At 41.7% G+C, this 22,315-nt stretch overlaps 1 protein-coding gene across 1 annotated transcript; it reads left to right on the top strand.

Annotated features, from left to right (window-relative positions):
• Positions 1–5,184: 5,184 nt before the first annotated feature.
• LOC117560361 (glutamate receptor ionotropic, delta-1-like) lies at positions 5,185–20,425 on the top strand (the record flags this gene model as incomplete). The annotated part of the gene is made up of 6 exons (XM_034237222.1): positions 5,185–5,286; positions 8,216–8,338; positions 8,582–8,656; positions 9,091–9,436; positions 12,066–12,204; positions 20,230–20,425. Coding segments are annotated over 6 exons (981 nt in total), but the record flags the coding sequence as incomplete, so codon positions are not given.
• Positions 20,426–22,315: the final 1,890 nt, after the last annotated feature.

The following is a 22,315-nucleotide window of genomic DNA, read 5'->3' as shown; positions in this document are numbered from 1 at the left end:
TGAATTGTAAGGAATATATGAATTTATTTTAAAACGTTTTGAGTAAATAGATATACTTCTAATACAGGGTTTATTCTATTATTATTATTATTATTAGGGTCTGAGACCTAGGTCGGCGAAGACCCTATTGAAATCGGTCGCGCAGCGACCGAAAACCTGCGAAAAACACCCAAAACAGGGAAATCGACCGGCAAAATCACAGAAAAGGTTCGGAAATCATGACGGCTAATAGGCCGCGTGAGCCCACGTGACTGCAACTCGCATAATTGATATCGTTACGATCAATGTAGTCGCTCGCGAAGCGAGCGATAACCATGCACAACCCACCAAAAACAGGGAAAAAGAGGGGCAAAAGCCCATTAAAAGTGGCCTAAATCATGCCCGTACGGCCTACAGTGAGGCGTAGCCCACCTCCATGTTAAATCGCACATTATTGAGATTGGACCGATTATTTGTTATTCTTCTGATTATTATTTGAACTCTTGTAACGCACTTTTGAGCTCCGCAACATATGTGAAAACTCACTAAATTTTGCAGGCGCGTAAAAACGTGACAAAATTGCAATGTGTAATTGGTTCCGGAACTTTGCGTCAAAAATTGCGTAGGCCACGCCCACTTCAATTTTTAACGTTAACTCCCCCTACTTTAACTTTCACGTAAACGAACGAAACTCGCTACGCATATCTAGGGTGCAGAGACGAACCAAAAAGCCTCTTGGAGGGGTATAAAATAACGTACAGGAAGTCGGCCATTTTGAATGTTGTGTCGCGATCGGGACTTTATCCGAACGACTCCAAATTCGTCCGGTATTATCTCGAGACATGGGCGGCAAATTGTTATCACGTAGTTTTTTTAACTTTCAAACGGCATAGCCGTTATTTGTTGCCAAAGTTCGCGTTCGCTCGATGCTAGGCGGTCCCTCGCCATGGAACACGATGATGTCATAACTCAAACTGACATACTCAAAACGCCACCAAACTTCACATGATGGTTAACACTACAGCCATGAACAGCGCTAGGTCAAATCTGATGTTACTTAATTTGGCGTTACCATGGCGACGGATCCTTCGCCATAAACAACGTTGTCGCTGTAACTCCAATGGACACGGTCCCATCGTCCCCCAATCTTCACTTTTATATCACCGGTCCATGCCTCAACAGCTCTACGTGAAATCTGAAATCTCACCGTATGCCGTTTCCATGGCAACGCATCCTTCCCCAAAAAACACGATGTTGTTGTAATTCAATGGAAAATCTTCCAAACGCCACCAGACTTCATATGATGGCTCCTAGTCCGGCCCTCAACAGCACTATGTCAATTATGGGATGTCATCATATGCCGTTTCCATGGCAACGCGTCCCTCGCCATGATACACGGTGTTGTCCTAACTCAATGGAAAAATGTCCAAACGTCACCAGACTTCAGACTATCATTAATGGTCCGGCCCTCAACAGCTCTATGTCAATTATGGGATGTCCTTATATGCCGTTGCCATGGCAACGCGTCCCTCGCCAATAAACCTGGTGTTGTCGTAATTCAATGGAAAATCGTCTAAACGGCACCAGACTTCAGACTATCATTAATGGTCCGGCCCTCAACAGCTCTATGTTAATTATGGGATGTCCTCATGTGCCGTTGCCATGGCGACAGATCCCTCGCCAATAAACCTGGTGTTGTCCTAATTCAATGGAAAATGGTCCAAACTGCACCAGACTTCAGATGACAGTTAATGCCCTGGCCCTCAACAGCTCTATGCAAATTATGGGATGTCATCATATGTCGTTGCCATGGCAACGCATCGTTCGCCAAAAAATACCATGTTGTTGTAATTCAATGGAAAATATTCCAAACGCCACCAGACTTCACATCACAGTTAATGCTCCGGCCCTAAACAGCTATATGCAAATTATGGAATGTCATCATATGTCGTTGCCATGCCAACGCATCGTTCGCCAAAAAATACCATGTTGTTGTAATTCAATGGAAAATCTTCTAAACGCCACCAGACTTCACATCACAGTTAATGCTCCGGCCCTAAACAGCTCTATGCAAATTATGGGATGTCATCATATGTCGTTGCCATGGCAACGCATCATTCTCCAAAAAAGACCATGTTGTTGTAATTCAATGGAAAATCGTCCAAACAGCACCAGACTTCACATGACAGTTAACGCTCCGGCCCTCAACAGCTCTATGCAAATTATGGGATGTCATCATATGTCGTTGCCATGGCAACGCATCCTTCGCCAAAAAATACCATGTTGTTGTCATTCAATGGAAAATCGTCCAAACAGCACCAGACTTCAGACTATCATTAATGGTCCGGCCCTCAACAGCTCTATGTCAATTATGGGATGTCCTCATATGCCGTTGCCATGGCAACGCGTCCCTCGCCAACAAAGCTAGTGTTGTCGTAATTCAATGGGAAATCGTCCAAACTGCACCAGACTTCATATGAGGGCTAATGGTCCGGCCCTCAACAGCTCTATGTCAATTATGGGATGTCATCATATGCCGTTTCCATGACAACGCATCCCTCACCATGAAACACGGTGTTCTCCTAATTCAATGGAAAATCTTCCAAACGCCACCACACTTCATATGATGTCTCCTAATCCGGCCCTCAACAGCTCTACTAGAATTATGGGATGTCATCATATGCCGTTGCCATGGCGACAGATCCCTCGCCATGAAACACGGTGTTCTCCTAATTCAATGGAAAATCGTCCAAACGGCACCAGACTTCAGATGATGGCTAATGGTCTGGCCCTCAACACCTCAATATGACAATAGTGAGTTTTCCCCAAAAGCTGTTCCAAGGCAACACACCCCTCACCGTTAAGCACGATATTGCTATAAGTCCTGTGTAAATGGTCCAAAACTATTCAAACTTCACATGTGTGCTAACCGTCAAGCCTTCGAGATATATGTGTGTCACTTTTGAGATTTCGTAAAATGTCGTTGCTATGGTAACAAAATGGTCGCCGTGAAACACGGTTTTCTCATAACTCCAGTTAACATGCTCCACACGGCACAAAACTTCACAGGTTTGATAACGATGCAGCCCTCAACACATCTAAGCATATTATGGGATGTCATCATATGCCGTTGCCATGGCGACAGATCACCAGCCATCAAACACAACGTTTGTGTTACTGCTGTAACTCAAAGACATTGTCCGATCGGCCTGAAACTTCCCACGTTTGCCAACGGCCGAGTCCTCGAGACATCTGCCTGACGTCGACGTGCGGACAACAGCCTGCGGAACGTCAAAGACCCGCTCAACGCTGCTTGCAGCTTTTATTATTATTATTATTTGAATCCTTTTTTGCATCCAATTGCGACCAGGCGGGAATCATCATTAGCTCACCTCTACTTTTAATATTTGAGATTCAAAAGATCCTTCAAATATACATTTTACAATAAAAGTTGTTTCTCTGCTCTTGTATTATCTGTTCATGTGGATTCATGTGTTTCTAGGTTATTATGGGCTCTAGTGTTTCTGTATTGTCTATATAAGCTTCGGTGGACAGTACAACAGCACATCTGCACACAAGTTTGGATATGTTGAGGTCCTTTCTTTGTTCCCTGGTCAGCAATAATTAGTAATTACTCCTCAGTTACATCACTGGGATCCATTCACCTGTGAAGAGGGGAGGGAAATATGTGTGAGGACATTAAACACACACACACACACACACACACACACACACACACACACACACACACACACACACACATGTTCTCATTGTGTGTGAAGGGAGTGAACTCACAATGCCTTTCAGAGACACTGCGATTCTTCATGATGTTTTATTTCCTGGCCCTAATTAGGTCAGGCTCTCTTTGTGCTCCTGGCTGCAGACGTGCTGTAATCGCTGTACTCGCTGTACTCGCTGTACTCACTGTACTCGTGTCTTTGTCCGCTCTGGGACGTGTGAATCCTGAGAGCTGCGAGGCGTCGGTTTAATGACGGTTCCTCTGCCTGTTGCTTTGTTTCCTCACACACACACACACACACACACACACACACACACACACACACACACACACACACACACACGCACACACACACACACACGCACACACACACACACACACACAGAGACACACACACACACACACTTATCCACACACGCTCACACACACACTTCTCCACACACACACACACACACACACACACACACACACACACACACACACAGAGACAGGCATACACACACACAGAGACACACACACACACACACACACAGAGACATACACATAGACACACGCACACACACACACACAGGGACACACACATACACAAACACACACACATACATACACAGACCCACACACACACACACACACACACACACACACATATACACCCACACACACACACACAGAGACAAAGACACACACACACACACATAGACACACACACACACATACACACACATACACCCACACACACACACAGAGACAAAGACACACACACACACATATAGACACACATACACACAGAGACACCGACACACACACACACACACACACACACACACACACAGAGAGAGACACAGACACATGCACACACACACAGAGACACAGACATGCACACACACACACACACACATACACACACACACACATACACAGACACACACACACGCACACACACACACACAGAGACACAGACACACACACACACACAGAGACACAGACACACACACACACACACACACACTTCTTATGTTACAGTGTGAGCGTGGGTGTGGATGCTCTATCTTTTCAGATGCTTCCCCATAAACACAAACAAAACTTTAAAAGACAAAAATATTATTTAAATAATTTACACAAACAATGCTAGAAATGATTGTTACACTATTGTCCGTTGTTACAAAAATATATGTCATAAATACGATTGAAAGATTGGTGAAGAGCAGTTGCCATGACGGATACACCTTAACAAATATATCCATCATAATAAATACATTTAATTGATATAGCGCTTTTCAAGACACACGAAGATCTGTCATGATCGTTTTTTACTGGTAAAGAAATGCTTTGATAGTCATATTAAATCCTCTTCTTCTCCTCTTCCTCCTCCTCCTCCTCCTCCTCCTCCTCCTCCTCCTCCTCCTCCTCCTCCTCCTCCTCCTCCTCCTCCTCCTCCTCCTCCTCCTCCTCCTCCTCCTCCTCAGCTTGCTACCTGGGACTCAGTTCATGGTCTGAATGGCAGTCTGAAGGAAAGTCGGATAGAGAACGGGATGCAGGGAGTCACCGTGAAAGTGGTCACTCTGCTGGTACGTTTATTATTACTCTGTATTTATTCACATCCAGACACTCTTCTAAATCAACATGTGTCCCCTCTTCTTCATGTCTCTTCTACATCAACATGCTCTTCTTCATGTCTCTTCTACATCAACATGTGTCCCCTCTTCTTCATGTCTCTTCTACATCAACATGTGTCCCCTCTTCTTCATGTCTCTTCTACATCAACATGTGTCCCCTCTTGTTCATGTCTCTTCTACATCAACATGTGTCCCCTCTTCTCCATGTCTCTTCTACATCAACATGTGTCCCCTCTTCTTCATGTCTCTTCTACATCAACATGTGTCCCCTCTTCTTCATGTCTCTTCTACATCAACATGTGTCCCCTCTTCTTCATGTCTCTTCTACATCAACATGTGTCCCCTCTTCCTCATGTCTCTTCTACATCAACATGTGTCCCCTCTTCTTCATGTCTCTTCTACATCAACATGTGTCCCCTCTTCTCCATGTCTCTTCTACATCAACATGTGTCCCCTCTTCTTCATGTCTCTTCTACATCAACATGTGTCCCCTCTTCTTCATGTCTCTTCTACATCAACATGTGTCCCCTCTTCTTCATGTCTCTTCTACATCAACATGTGTCCCCTCTTCTCCATGTCTCTTCTACATCAACATGTGTCCCCTCTTCTTCATGTCTCTTCTACATCAACATGTGTCCCCTCTTCTTCATGTCTCTTCTACATCAACATGTGTCCCCTCTTGTTCATGTCTCTTCTACATCAACATGTGTCCCCTCTTCTTCATGTCTCTTCTACATCAACATGTGTCCCCTCTTCATCATGTCTCTTCTTCATCAACATGTGTCCCCTCTTCTTCATGTCTCTTCTACATCAACATGTGTCCCCTCTTCTTCATGTCTCTTCTACATCAACATGTGTCCCCTCTTCTTCATGTCTCTTCTACATCAACATGTGTCCCCTCTTCTTCATGTCTCTTCTACATCAACATGTGTCCCCTCTTCTTCATGTCTCTTCTACATCAACATGTGTCCCCTCTTCTTCATGTCTCTTCTACATCAACATGTGTCCCCTCTTGTTCATGTCTCTTCTACATCAACATGTGTCCCCTCTTCTCCATGTCTCTTCTACATCACCATGTGTCCCCTCTTCTTCATGTCTCTTCTACATCAACATGTGTCCCCTCTTCTTCATGTCTCTTCTACATCAACATGTGTCCCCCTCTTCCTCATGTCTCTTCTACATCAACATGTGTCCCCTCTTCTTCATGTCTCTTCTACATCAACATGTGTCCCCTCTTCTTCATGTCTCTTCTACATCAACATGTGTCCCCTCTTCTTCATGTCTCTTCTACATCAACATGTGTCCCCTCTTCCTCATGTCTCTTCTACATCAACATGTGTCCCCTCTTCTTCATGTCTCTTCTACATCAACATGTGTCCCCTCTTCTTCATGTCTCTTCTACATCAACATGTGTCTCCTCTTCTTCATGTCTCTTCTACATCAACATGTGTCCCCTCTTCTTCATGTCTCTTCTACATCAACATGTGTCCCCTCTTCTTCATGTCTCTTCTACATCAACATGTGTCCCCTCTTCTCCATGTCTCTTCTACATCAACATGTGTCCCCTCTTCTTCATGTCTCTTCTACATCAACATGTGTCCCCTCTTCTTCATGTCTCTTCTACATCAACATGTGTCCCCTCTTCTTCATGTCTCTTCTACATCAACATGTGTCCCCTCTTCTTCATGTCTCTTCTTCATCAACATGTGTCCCCTCTGTGGAAAGAGACTCTGAAAGGTTCAGGAACAAAGATTCTCTCTCTTTTTGATCATTTCTATAAAAACCTGTCTGAAAATGAGCTGATCAGATTTTGGCCACTTGATGATGTCATAACGATGTGTTGTCTTGTGTAACCATTAGCCAATCAGCACCAAGGTAACCCCCCCCCCCCTTATCACCTGAATCTCCTCCTAGAGCACCATTGAGTTCTTTGTAACCAAATGTCTCTCAGAGGGGCGTGGGGAGGGGCTCCTTACTTTCATCTAAAGTAACAGACAGAGAATCAGCACTTTGGAAACAGGGCTGAAACATAGGGGATTATGGGTAATGCTGCAATGATCAGAGACAGGCTCTGGATATATCTGAGAGCTGTGGTATACTGATGAGAAACAGTATAATAGGGGACTTTTAAAGCATAACAATTCCTCCCTCAAATAACATGAATGTGCAACACCAAACATACTTCCACAATCCTACTAAACAAGTTTAACGTTAGAGTTAGAGAATAGTTTGAAAACTTCAGAAATAGACGTGTGTGGTGTGTGTGTGGTGTGCGTGCGTGTGTGTGTGTGTGCGTGCGTGTGTGTGTGTGTGCGTGTGTGTGTGCATGTGTGTGTGTGTGCTCCCCCGTCAGTCCTTTAAAAACCTCCAATTATTGATGTAATAAAATAATCTCACACTCCGCAGCACTGCACACACTCCAGTAGCTTCACACTGAAATCCTGTCAATAAAGAAGCTGAGGTTTTATTTCCGTCTGCGTTCTAAAAGTTTCCCCCTTACTTTATTTTATTTCACTTTATTTTATTTCTCTGGAGGCGTTGGTCCGCAGCTTGCCTCCGGACAGAGATTAGTCTAACAGATACAAACAGAGCACGACTAAAACCTTCATCCTGCACACACACACACACACACACACACACACACACACACACACACACACACACACACACACACACACACACACACACACACACACACACACACACACACACACACACACACACACACACACACACACACACACACACACACACACACACTTCCTGTGCAGCTTTAAACTGTATTGCACCATCTTTAAAAGTAAACATGACCACATGAGAAGTCATCTTTGTATTTTATGTAACCATGTCAGTAAATGCCTGTTCCTGTGTGTCCCTTTAGGAGGATCCCTTCGTGATGGTGGCAGAAAACATCCTGGGTCAGCCCAAGACATACAAAGGATTCTCCATCGATGTCCTCGACGCACTCGCCAAGATCCTCGGCTTCAAATACGAGATCTACCAGGTGGGAAGGAAGGGTTGGATCACACAGGAGTCACTTTAGATGATATCACACTGTCTTTGTCAAAGCTTTTGATTGGACGGTGAATTCTGTGTGTCACTTTGAAACAAAACCTGTATTGTACAGAGGCCATGAGGCACGTTGAAGATCGATTGTTGATCTTCATTGGGATGTCAGGATTTTGGTTGAACCGAAGTCCTGACTTGTTGAGATGAACTGAATAAACTTTATTGATCTGTCCTGCAGGTGTCTGACAGTAAATATGGATCTCAGCTTCCCAACGGCTCGTGGAACGGAATGATTGGAGATCTCATTAACAAGGTAAAAACCAAAAGTAATTAAGTACTAAACAGGGAGTAAGTAAAAACTAGATCTCATAATCTATGTAGGTTTGCATGCCAAAAAGTCTCAAGATACTGAACCCTGAGTTCCTCCCGATGGCCAACGGTGTGTGAGTGTGTGTGCAAGTGGTGCTGCAAGTGGGTGAATGACTCGTAGTGTGTAAAGAGCTTTGAGGTGTCATAAAGACTTGATAACGATATTTATAAGTACAGTCCAGTTGCCATTTCCAGCCTCTCAAACCTGGAGATCTGCTGATTTTCTCAGTTTGATATTGTAGAAGTAAATACTGCTTTTAGGACCCCTTAAGTTTGTAATTCCACTGATGGCTAAGACACAGGAAACTGAAAGTCCTGTTTTATATTGTCCCTGCTTCTTGCCTCTGATTGGCTCTCCTCCTCCTCCTCCTCCTTTAGAGGGCGGATCTTGCGGTGTCGGCCATCACCATCACCCCTGAGCGTGAGAACGTGGTGGACTTCAGTAAACGTTACCTGGACTACAGCGTGGGGATTCTGCTGAGGAAACCGGAGGAGAAGATCAACATCTTTTCTCTCTTCGCGCCCTTTGACCTCGCCGTGTGGGCCTGTATCGCCGCCGCCATCCCAGTGGTGGGCGTGCTCATCTTCCTGCTGAACCGCCTGCAGGCGCTACGCTCCTCCGCTACCCAGAATGCACCACAAGGACAACCGGCCAATGGCGTGGTGGGTTCAGGCTCGCTGCAGAGCGCCGTGTGGATCGTCTACGGAGCGTTCGTTCATCAAGGTGAGAGGGGAACATAATGCAAATAGTGTTAAAGGGGCCCAAATATGATTTCTTTGGTTTTTCCCTTTCCTGTGTTATATAGGTTCAGATCTCTAAGAAAAAATGCACAACATATTGCAACAAGATACACATGTCCTTTCCATTTCAAAATAAACTCCTTTCTTCTGCACGTCTAATGTAATTTCCCGCTTTACTTTCAAATGCAAAATCAAGTATGTATGCAAGTTATTTCATGAATTCAACACAGTAGCTTTATTCATCTTGGCTGCATTGAATTTGAGCAAAGATGTCATCACTTATCCGAGACAGTTGTTTAAAAATTCGATATGTTTCTCACTGTCGGAGTCAGGTCTATTGGCAACTAAGTTTACACAAGTTATTAAATAAGAGAAAATATAGAACTATAGTGAAAACTACTATAAAATAAAAAGCAAAAAAATGCTAAAATAAATATGAATGTGCAAAAAAAGGAAATTAATTAAAAATGAGAAATGTCCAGTATATTGGAATTTTAAATCTGAGAAGCTGTGCCGTTTTAAAAAGTTAGTTTCCTGCAGAAATGTGTAGAAAAGTCCCAGCAAAGAACAACCTTGGTAAACGTTAACCTGCAGATATAATCAGGCTATAATTCAGTTAAAGCATAAAGTCTGCAGCTTCTAAATGATATTAGTGTTGTTGTTCTGTTCATGGGAAGTCTAGAGTTTCCTGATTCTCAGTTTGTAATGCGTGTAATTCTGCTGGAATACAAACTTCCTCTGAAAGTCAAACGTCTGAAATGTTCTCAGAGTTAAACTCGGCTCTCTGTCTGAAATCAATCAGCTCGGATCGCAGCGAAAGGGAAGATTATCTAAAGAGGGATTTCTGTTTGACGGATTACACAACAACACGAGAGGCAAACAAAAAGCACAGGAGGATTAACGGCAGCATCTGAAATATTTAGTAAGAAGCACATCCAACTTTAAAGTGCTTAAGTGAATTAGGAGGAGGATTAGATCATGCAGGAAATGTCACTGTGAGGAACAAATGGAGGTCTTTGTGTGGTAATGTTTGTAGATAGAGATGAAGACAAACTGCAGTTACATGTCAGGTTTAATATAACAGTGAAAAACATTCATCTTTAAATAATAACAGAAATTCACATACACTTTCTTAAATGTTCTTTATGTTTCATAACTTTTAACACAAATAGCTTGAAAACACAACAATTACCTTAAACTCACCTTCCAAAGCTTCTTTCCTTACGTACTTAAAAAAAGAACAATTTATAATAGTGTAACACATATTTTGTATTTCTTTTGTTTTGTTGATATGCTCCACATGTTTTCTCACCTTCCAAAAAGTCCTTGCTTTTCAAAAATATATTTAATTTCCCAAAATGTCCCTGTTGTTTTTAATAACCTCTGTTTTTTGTTCACTCCAATTTGCAAAGTTTTCCTAACTTGTAAAAAATCGCCCTTCAAAATATCCCCCTACAGGGCGAAAGTATATGGCGGGAGAAACCTTGTTTGTGATCTTAAAAAACAAACTAAAACAAATGGCAAAGAAAAGCTGATTGTAACTCAACTTAAATATTATTTACAGACATCCCCAAACTTAAAAAAATGTTAAAAGACTGTCCACAAGACTGTCCTCAAAATATCCTCTTTTTTATGGGTTCTCACAATGATAGGAATACAAGAACACACACACACTGAAATATGTGTTTCCACGTCCACATGCACAGGTGGACCCATGAGAACACACTCCAGCATGAACACACACACACACAAAAAACACTTTCCCAGCTGCACCTATTATGGTCTGGCAGGTTGCCTGGGAAACCTTTTAGTGCGAACAGGATGTGATTAGCTCCGTTTGCAGTGCTAAAGCCTGGCGCTCACCTGCTGATGGATCAGGTGTTTCCACTGAGAGCGACCCGTACCTGAGAGGTCAAAGGAACACACACCTGGAGCTGGACTCTCTGGAAACACTCTGAACACATTTGTAAATCACGGCTGGAGTTAAATCAGAATCAGAAGAGCTTTGTCCCTCCCACAGAATGGGACATTTTGAAAACATACTGGATTTTTCAGAAAAGAAAGACATTTCAAGGAAGGGACAGTTTTAGAATTGGCGGTTGTGTTTTAAAAAGTGCAGAGGATATTTTGAAAGTGGGATTTTATTTTGAAAGTTAGGACATTTTAGTGGGGACATTTAAAAAAGACACTTTTGGTACTAAAGGACATTCAAGGCATTATTTTGGTAAATAAAAACAAGTCAGGAGACTGGAGAAACATCTTCAAGTTTTTCCAAATGTCTGACTGGATTTACATTCTGACAGAAAAGGAAAAGAGGCTACGTATAGCGAAATATTAATGAAGACTCATTCATAAAATATATAAGATAAAAGCAGAAATTACAATTTACTCGATACACATCCAGGACCAGTACAAGTATTTAAAATACATTAGTGTAGCATGTTGAAAGTAATGTGATAAGTAATAAATGTAGATGTATATATTGCACGGTTATTTACGGTGTGTGTGTGTGTGTGTGTGTGTGTGTGTGTGTGTGTGTGTGTGCGTGTGTGTGTGTGTGTGTGTGTGTGTGTGTGTGTGTTTGTGTGTGTCTTCTATTTGTGTGTGTGTAGGAGGGGACTCTGTGATTGGCTCAGTGGCTCTCAGGATCGTGATGGGCAGCTGGTGGCTCTTCACGCTCATCGTGTGTTCGTCGTACACCGCCAACCTGGCAGCGTACCTCACCGTGTCCCGCATGGACCACGCTATACGGTAACACACACACACACACACACACACACACACACACACACACACACACACACACACACACACACACAGCTGTAGTTACTTCACGGATAAAGTGATCATAGTTTGACTGAAAGCAGCTTTTAAGATAATTGTTGGGTATAAAAATAACAATTGATGATTCCAGATTTGCCTTTTTTCCTCCTATAGGCCTATAATGTTTGTAACGTTTATTTTTTAGTAACAATGTTGAGGTTTGGACCAAACATTGTGAAGGTGTCACTTTAGGGTCATGTCCCACTATCTTTACAAACCAAAATGTTTGGAGCCAGCTCATTCATCTCCTGTCTGTTTTTCGAATCTTTTCTCAGAAAGGAAAATAGCTTTTTTTAGAATATCACCGTCCTCTTGGTCTTTATTATTTATGTTTTCAACCTTAAATCACCCCAGTTCACCCCAGGAGTTCATGGACAAACACGTTGAGGACACTCTGAAGCATTAACGTTTAAATAGACCTGATCAGACTGTGTGCTACTTTATTAGGAGAGAACATGTTGTCCGTTTTCTGTCCACATGCAGCTCAGACTTTAACACATCATTATTCTGGAGCTCTCCATGTTGTAATGTTCAGAAAGCTCTGTATTGTTCTCACACTGCCTGTGCTGCAGCACCTCTTTTCACCCTCTGTCTGAAACCAGAGCTGCTCTGATTGGTTAGCTGGTCTATCTGTTGTGATTGTGTTAGATTCCATTTTTTGGCAGAAACAACAACTTTCACTCAGATTTGACCATCAGAGGAGTTGCCTACATTAATGTGTTGATATTCCTTTAGTTCATTAAAGGTCCAATGGTTAATATTGTGATATTTCAGCGGGAAAATATGTTATATCGCTAAACCCTCTGTAATCCGACAGAAGTTCAGGCTGTAGTGGAGCTGATGTCGATGTGAAGTTTCCACACCTGCATATTTCTCCGTTAAAACTTGACACCAGCGCTTCAGAGTTCAAGTGTTTATTGGAGAAGCAGAGAGTGTGCGATCCAAACGCTGAGAGTTTCTAACATTCAACCCTCCTGTTTTTACTGGAGAACAAACTGCAGGAGACGAGGAGGTTTGAACTCTATTTGCAATTCATGCACAGTTTCATGCATTTCTGTGTGTGAACTTTAGAGGATGTAACCGGGGATTTCTGGAGGAAGGAATCCACATTTTAAAGGTCCCATGTCATGCTTCTCTGGTTCTGACCCGTCCCCTTGTGTTCTGTAGCTTCTGCATGTGAACGCTCTGCAGAGTCTCAACCCCTCAGAGTGCACCCTGTAGCGAGTAACACTCTGACACAGAGAAGACCTGTCTGTGCTGCCCCAGAACGCCTCCTTGGAGGTTTCTCTTTTTCTTCCGGGTACCACGTGACGTAAGGGCTTCCTCACACACACTCACTAAGCCCTATTTTTCTCAGCTGCAGCTCCGCGGATTTCGCAGCCTGAGACAGCGGGACACGGCTGTCAGTCGATTCAAATATTTAATCGCGATTAATCGCACATTTTTTATCTGTTCTAAATGTACCTTAGAGGAATATTTTTCAAGTTTTTAATACTCTTATCAACATATGAGTGGACAAATATGCTTTATGCTAATGTTTATTATCATTTGAACAATGACAAATATTCTCATGAATATTAAACACAACAACCTGGAACCTCTCATTCAATAATACAATACAAATGGTGTGTGTGTGTGTGTGTGAGTGTGAGTGTGTGTGTGTGTGTGTGTGTGTGTGTGTGTGTGTGTGTGTGTGTGTGTGTGTGTGTGTGTGTGTGTGTGTGTGTATGTGTGTGTGTGTGCCCACTGTCTGGCTTCCTGCATAAAGTCAAGTGCTCGGCGCAGTTGTGGCAAAATGTCGCTCCTCTGTTTTCATTGAAACAGCTCCTTATATCCGTTAGCGCAGCTAGCTAGCACCAGATGCTAACAACAACAATGCACGTAAGGTCTCTCTCTCGCTCGAGCCACACATACACCCTCCCGGTCCTCCCGATGGCCAGTCGGTGCCTGCCGGTGGAGCGTCAGCTTCAGCTTGTAGATGGTATTTTAAACTCGATGCGCTCTGAAACTACGGGGGGAAAAATACACATGCGTTAATCGCGTTAAAATAATTAGTGGCGTTAATTTTTTTTTATTAACGCGTTAACTTGACAGCCCTGATATATATGTATATATATATAAATATATAGAAACCATTCTATTAACTTGCCTGTATATATTATATGAATGATTATATAAATTATTCAAGGTTAAAGTATACATTGATATTGCATGTTAACATATATTAAGATGTAAAAAGAAAAAAAAATATGTAAAAACAAAGGGATCGGATTAAATAAGTGTAAACTTCTTCCTTTTCGGACGTGTAATTAAAGCTAAAGCTTTGTTGTTTATTGTTATCAGTCAATGATACTACAGATTATTCAATTATTAATTAAATATTCGTTTTGTTATTGCATTCATTTGTATAGTACTGTATCATGTCTGTATCATCTTTTGTTTCATTTGTATTTTCTTTGGTTTTACACGCTCGAAAAAAATAAATAAACGAAACTAATGGAACTCTGATCAGGAGAAATGTCCGGGACCTTTAACTCTGAGCCCACATGATGAGACGTATTAGTATTTAGTATTTATAAACAGGCTTTCCATTGATTTGCTGCATGATGTGAACAGATCAAAAATAAACAAGATATGAGCCAAAAACTGACATTTCAAACTTTTTCTGACAAGTTTACAAACAGTAAGTCTATATCTAAAAAACAAAGTGTTTTCTTTTATATTTGTTTGAATAGTGATTAAAGAGGTATAAACATTCACAGATCCTTCTCTCTCTGCTAAACAGACTTTCAGAAATACAAGTAAGCAGTTAAAACAACTCAAAATCATCTTAAAAATTCATCCAAATCGCTTGTTTATAACAAAAGATTGGAAAACTAAAACATTGCAGTTACTAAAAGTAGATCTAATACATGTGTAAATGTTGATCAGGGTTAAAGTCTGTTTTAAAGAACATCTGTTGTCAACACGTGTATAAGTTTAAAGTTTGGAGACTGCAGTTATAATAATAATACACGAGAAAATACTTCATAGACATCTGCTCATGAATGCAAACTGTTCCTGGATTAATACACATATGGTGCTCTAGTGCCTTTTTTATCCTCGATTCAATGCACGTGTTTTAATCGTATTCCATATTTTATTCAACGCATAACAATAAAAGTACAAAACAACTGATAAACTTTACAATTAGGGAGTGCAATAACTGCAGAGATCCGTCTGTTTTTAATCTATTGCAGTTGTAGAAGTGTAACGTTTTTGTCTACATTCAAATATTTGTCTACATTTTTTTCTAGAAAGTAAAAAAAAAAAAGACATGATTATAAGAAAAACATTTTGAAAAAAAAAAGTTAGAATTGAGATTTTCTGAGAAAAAGTCAACATTTTCAGATTTTCAGACCAAGTTATGAGAAATTGATAAAAAAAAGTCAGATGAATTTTTTCTTAGATTCCTGACTTTTTTCTATAAAAAAATCTTGAAAAATCTTTGAATGCAGTCGTAGACAAAAACGTTACGCTTCTAACATTCAAAGTCAGAATTATCAATTTCTCATAACTTGGACCTTTGTCTGAAAATCTGAACATTTTGACCTTTTCTCAGAAAATCTTAAAATTCTAACTTTTTTTTCAAAATTCTAACTGACTTTTTTTCCTCAAAATGTCCAAATTCTGACTTTTTATCAAAATCTCATACATTCTGATTTGAATGTTTCCAGCGTCAGGTTCAGATTGTCTTTCTTTCTACGCAGTTCCTTTATAACATTTCCTCTGTGCTCTTTGTCTGGTTTTGCATCAGTTCTTTAAACCATTCCTTCCTGTTGTTCCATTAAACAGCCTCTCAGTGTCAGGCGCTGCTTTGCCTCCTGCAGCTTCTCTTCTTCACGCTGTTAAAGGTCAGGACTTTTCATTTCCACGCAGCACGATCAGAACATAACAGACGCAGTCATCTCTTGATCAGCGTCTTCAATGCATTTCCTCTCCGCGTTGAATGCACCATCACAGTCAACATCCACTTGTTTCTTTTTGCCAATGTATCTTGGGTATGAATAAATAATGTTATCTCCCATCGAAAGCCACTCGTCCTCCTTCCCCTTCCATCTATTTCCTCGTCTCAGGATCAAATCCGATCCGACACTTCCATCAGCGTGTTGATGCGTTCAGAGCGAATGCGAGAGCGAGACGGCGTGTGTATAGACGTCCGATGCATGTAGATTGATATGAGATTTCAACGTCTTTAACGCGTTTGAGACGTTTCATTCTGAGGGACTTCCACCTCCTTATTTTACACGTGTACTATCCTCCCATGTTCACGTCTTTGTTTTCCACATGTCTTTGTTTTCCAGATCCAGACTGCAGGAGGTTTTCATCCTGTTTTAATTTAGTCAAGTTTTAGTCGACTAAAAGTCTGAGCATTTTAGTCAAAGAAAACTAACTATTTTAGTCCACCTTTTGTTAATGAAAACTGTTGACATTTTAGTATGTTTTAGTCATCAGTACGGTGGCCCTGAAGTGCTGAAAAACATTTCAGTCAAAAGTCTAGCCAAAACCAATCATTTGTCATTTTAGTGAAACTTATTTCGCAATAAGATGATATCTTATCCAAATTTAGTAAACTACATTTACGTCTCGTAATTTTTTCGTCAACGGTATTGCATGTTGATATGGTTACAGTTATTGTTTACTGGCGTCGGTGCCGTCTCGTCATCGTCTCGTCTCAGTCATGACAAAAAAGGTCGTTGACGAACATATTTCGTCACACTTTTAGTCAACGAAATGAACACTATTCCTAACATCAGGTTGCACACTTCCACCAAATGTCATTAAAACAATTATACATAATCCCGCAGACAAACTGGAACTCAACCTCCAAAGACCAGGAAGAAAATAATATATATAAAATAATATAAAACCACCTGCAGATGAATACTAATTAAATTAAAATAATAAATGCCCGCTGATGATCCACGCTGATTACATTATATAAATTATATTCCATACGTCGGTTCGCTGTTAAATCCAATTATTCCTTGTGTGTGTGTGTGTGTATGTGTGTGTGTGTGTGTGTGTGTGTGTGTGTGTGTGTGTGTGTGTGTGTGTGTGTGTGTGTGTGTGTGTGTGTGTGTGTGTGTGTGTGTCCTGCATTATCTGATTAAAGCCTTGCGACACATTAATGTAATATTTAATTTGATCAAACATCATGTGACCGACCGTGTGAAGTTCAAACAGAGCAGGTTTTAATTAAAATATTTCTTGATGTCTCACCTGTCTGTTAAAATCCCCTGGCATTAGCATATTGGCATATTAGCATACTCACAAGGAGACACGTGTTCTTTGTTTATCATGGACAACCTTTGAATCATTTCATTGCAAGACAAGTATTTAACAAACTGATTAGTTTCCTATTTATATTATATTTTGTATTTACCTGATTAAACATTGGTAAAATAATAAATTACTTCTTCTTTTTTTACTTTGTTTATAGTAGTAAGAATTTTTATTTATATTATTATTATTTTATACGTTGTTATTTTAAAGCATTTCTTTCGTTTTTTGTTTTTTTTCAAAATATCTTTATATATATATATATTAGGGCAGTCAGTCGATTAAAATAGTTAATCGCGATTAATCGCAAATTAATCGCACATTTTTTATCTGTTCTAAATGTACCTTAGATGAATATTTTTCAAGTTTTTAATACTCTTATCAACATATGAGTGGACAAATATGCTTTATGCTAATGTTTATTATCATTTGAACAATGACAAATATTCTCATGAATATTAAACACAACAACCTGTGAACATTACAAATATTCGCCTCAATTCAACTTGGAACCTAATACAATGTGTGTGTGTGTGTGTGTGTGTGTGGGTGTGTGTGTGTGTGTGTGTGTGTGTGTGTGTGTGTGTGTGTGTGTGTGTGTGTGGGATGGATCGTTGGAGCTATGTGCAACTCAAGGCATATGCTCGAACGGGAGCTGCCTGGACGCTGCAATCATGTTGCACTATCCGTGCTGAGTGTGCTGACTTCTCGTACAATGTCCCGCTGTCTGGCTTCCTGCATAAAGTCAAGTGCTCGGCGCAGTTGTCGGCGAAATATCGCTCCTCTGTTTTCATTTAAACAGCTCCTTATATCCGTTAGAGCAGCTAGCTAGCACCAGATGCTAACAACAACAATGCACGTACGGTCTCTCTCTCGCTCGCTCGAGCCACACACACACCCTCCCGGTCCTCCAGATGGCCAGTCGGTGCCTGCCGGTGAGCGTGGAAGTGTGGTCTGCCACAAGTGGGCGACAGGAGCGGGGCTGTCAGCATCAGCTTGTAGATGGTATTTTAAACTCGATGCGCTCTGAAACTACGGGGCGGCCGAGGAAAAAAATACACATGCGTTAATCGCGTTCAAATAATTAGTGGCGTTAATTTTTTTTTGCGTTAACGCGTTAACTTGACAGCCCTAATATATATATATATATATATATATATAAATAATATATATATATATATAACACTACACATTACATTACATTACATTGCATTTAGCTGACGCTTTTATCCAAAGCGACTTACAATAAGTACATTCGACCAACAAAATACAACCTTGAAGAAAACAGAATCATAAAGTACATCAGGTTTCATAGAGCCAAACATTTCAAGTGCTACTCAACTGGCTTTAGGTAAGCCAGTCCTTTATTAGTATAAAAGTGCTTCGTTAATAGTTCTAACGCTCGAAGTGGAGTCGAAAGAGATGAGTTTTCAGTCTGGAAGATGTGTAAGCTTTCTGCCGTCCTGATGTCAATGGGGAGCTCATTCCACCATTTTGGAGCCAGGACAGCAAACCCACGTGTTTTTGCTGATGGGAACTTGGGTCCCCCTCGCAGCGAGGGTGCAGCGAGCTGTTTGGCTGATGCAGAGCGGAGTGCACGTGCTGGGGTGTACGGTTTAACCATGTCCTGGATGTAGGAAGGGCCAGATCCATTAGCAGCATGGTACGCAAGTACCAGTGTCTTGAAGTGGATTCTAGCAGTTACCGGAAGCCAGTGAAGGGAGCGGAGGAGCGGAGTGGTGTGGGAAAATGTTGGAAGGTTGAAGACCAGACGAGCCGCTGCATTCTGGATGAGCTGCAGAGGTCGGATGGCACATGCAGGGAGACCAGCCAGGAGGGAGTTGCAGTAGTCTAGGCGTGAGATGACGAGAGCCTGGACCAGAACCTGAGTCGCTTTCTGGGTCAGCTGGGGACGTATCTTCCTGATGTTGTAAAGCGTGTATCTGCAGCAACGGGTTGTAGCAGCGATGTTTGCAGTGAAGGACAGGTTGTTATCTAGGATCACACCCAGATTCCTTGCAGTCTGAGTCGGGGAAACAACTGAGGTGCCGATGTTGATTGTTAGGTCAAGAGTGGGACAATCTTTTCCGGGAAGGAAAAGCAGCTCAGTCTTGTCAAGGTTGAGCTTGAGGTGGTGAGCAGACATCCACTGAGAGATGTCAGCTAGACAAGCAGAGATGCGTGCAACGACCTGGGTCTCTGAGCGGGGAAAGGACAGAATTAATTGGGTGTCGTCAGCGTAGCAGTGGTAAGAAAAACCATGCGGGCTAATGACTGATCCGAGCGAGTTTGTGTACAGGGAGAAGAGGAGGGGACCAAGAACAGAGCCCTGAGGGACCCCTGTAGTTAATTGACAAGGGTCGGACTTATACCCTCTCCAAGTAACCCTGTAGGTGCGGTCTTTGAGGTATGAGGTGAGGAGGGAAAGTGCAGAGCCTGAAACTCCAAGTTCTTGGAGAGTGCGAAGGAGGATCTGATGACAGATCTAATTAATCTGACACTGTCATCATCTACGGAGCTAGACATTTTAACAATCGTACCGTATATGTGTCCCAAAATACTACATTGATTGAACTTAGTCTTCTAGTTTCCGTCCCTACACTTGTTTACATCTCCTGCTTGTGTTTCCAGGTCGTTCCAGGACCTGGCCCGTCAGATGGAGGTGGATTACGGCACGGTTCGGGACTCGGCGGTCTACGATTACTTCCGGAACAAAGGCACGAACCCTCTGGAGCAGGACAGCACGTACGCAGAGCTGTGGAGGACGCTCAGCCGCAACAACGGGCAGGACTTCTCCGTGTCCAGCCCGTCAGAGGGCATCCGCAAGGTCAGTGAAAACAAGACCCTCACAAGACCATCAAAAGACCCTAAAAGACCCTAAAAAAGGAGCCTGTGACCTAAGATTTTCATCGTCATAACTATACTGTAGCTATGTACGTACAACGAATAAAAGCCTTGAACCTTGAACAAGACCCTAACAAGACCCTAAAAGACCCTAATAAGACCCTAACAAGACCCTAAAGACCCTAAAGACTCTAAAAGACCCTAAAGACCCTAAAAGACCCTAAAAGACCCTAAAGACCCTAAAAGACCCTAAAAGACCCTAAAGACCCTAACAAGACCCTAACAGACCCTAAAAGACCCTAAAGACCCTAAAGACCCTAAAGACCCTAACAAGACCCTAACAGACCCTAAAAGACCCTAAAGACCCTAAAAGACCCTAAAGACCCTAAAAGACCCTAAAGACCCTAAAGACCCTAAAAGACCCTAAAGACCCTAAAAGACCCTAACAGACCCTAAAAGACCCTAACAGACCCTAAAGACCCTAAAAGACCCTAAAGACCCTAAAATACCCTAAAAGACCCTAACAGACCCTAAAAGACCCTAAAAGACCCTAAAAGACCCTTAAAGACCCTAAAGACCCTAAAAGACCCTAAAAGACCCTAAAGACCCTAACAAGACCCTAACAGACCCTAAAATACCCTAAAGACCCTAAAAGACCCTAAAAGACCATAAAATACCCTAAAGACCCTAACAATACCCTAACAGACCCTAAAAGACCCTAAAAGACCCTAAAGACCCTAAAGACCCTAACAAGACCCTAACAGACCCTAAAAGACCCTAACAGACCCTAAAAGACCCTAAAGACCCTAAAAGACCCTAAAAGACCCTAAAGACCCTAAAAGACCCTAAAAGACCCTTACACCGGGGACAAAGCAGAAATAAGCAGAGAATATATTAGTAAACTGACACTGAAGTAGACCTATATCAGTAATAGTCTCTTTGCCAGCTCATAGAGTCCAGTTGTGAACCCGGAAATGTTGAGTACCCAAACGTTTTATGATATAAATGTATAATAGGGTCTCCAGCAAACTGCCGAATGCTAACCTGCATATGTTGGGCAATTTGCACAATTTGCATTAGTTGCATTCATTAGCATTCATTAGCATTCATTAGCATTCATTAGCATTCATTGCCTACTGTATGGAAAATCGATGAATAATGGCTTGTCCTACATGGACGATATTGGAGTGGTTTTGGGGGTCATTACGGTCGCTGAGTCCATTTCTGCCATTTCTGCCATTTCTGCCATTTCTGCCATTTCCAGGATCAAAAATGGCAGTTTTAACCAGAAAGTGGCCAAATGTGTATATTTTGATGAGTTTTGATCTGATTTTGAAGTCTTGGAGGACGCTGGCTCGTTGGTACTGGACAGATTGCTTATCTATTTGTCCAAAGTTGAGGTAATCATGTGGTCGCCTCAGGACTCATTCCATGGCCAATTGTTTTGAGCAGAATCCAACAAATATCCTGTTTACTAATTATTGCTAATTAATGCAACCTGTGCTCATTGTGCAAATGCCCGACATATGCATGTTAGCATCCGGCAGGTTTTACGAATGAAATGCTTTAACCAGCGGGCAAACATTTAACATTCTTGACATTTTCTTTTTATTGGCTTCACTTTAAATCAAAGGCAGGGATTGGTTGAGAATTGGAATAACATTTTTTTAAAAAAAGGATGTCATAATAAAAAACAAAAAATGTGTTTCTCTCCTGTAAGAACAAGTGGGAGGATTTCAAGTTAAGGAGCATCAACAGGGAGAACACACACACACACACACACACACACACACACACACACACACACACACACACACACAAACACACACACACACACACACACAAACATACACCACACACACCACATACACAC

This window comes from Gymnodraco acuticeps, unplaced genomic scaffold (assembly GCF_902827175.1).
Source record: "Gymnodraco acuticeps unplaced genomic scaffold, fGymAcu1.1, whole genome shotgun sequence".
Classification (NCBI taxonomy): Eukaryota; Metazoa; Chordata; class Actinopteri; order Perciformes; family Bathydraconidae; genus Gymnodraco; species Gymnodraco acuticeps.
This window is presented reverse-complemented; position numbering and strand designations above follow the sequence as displayed.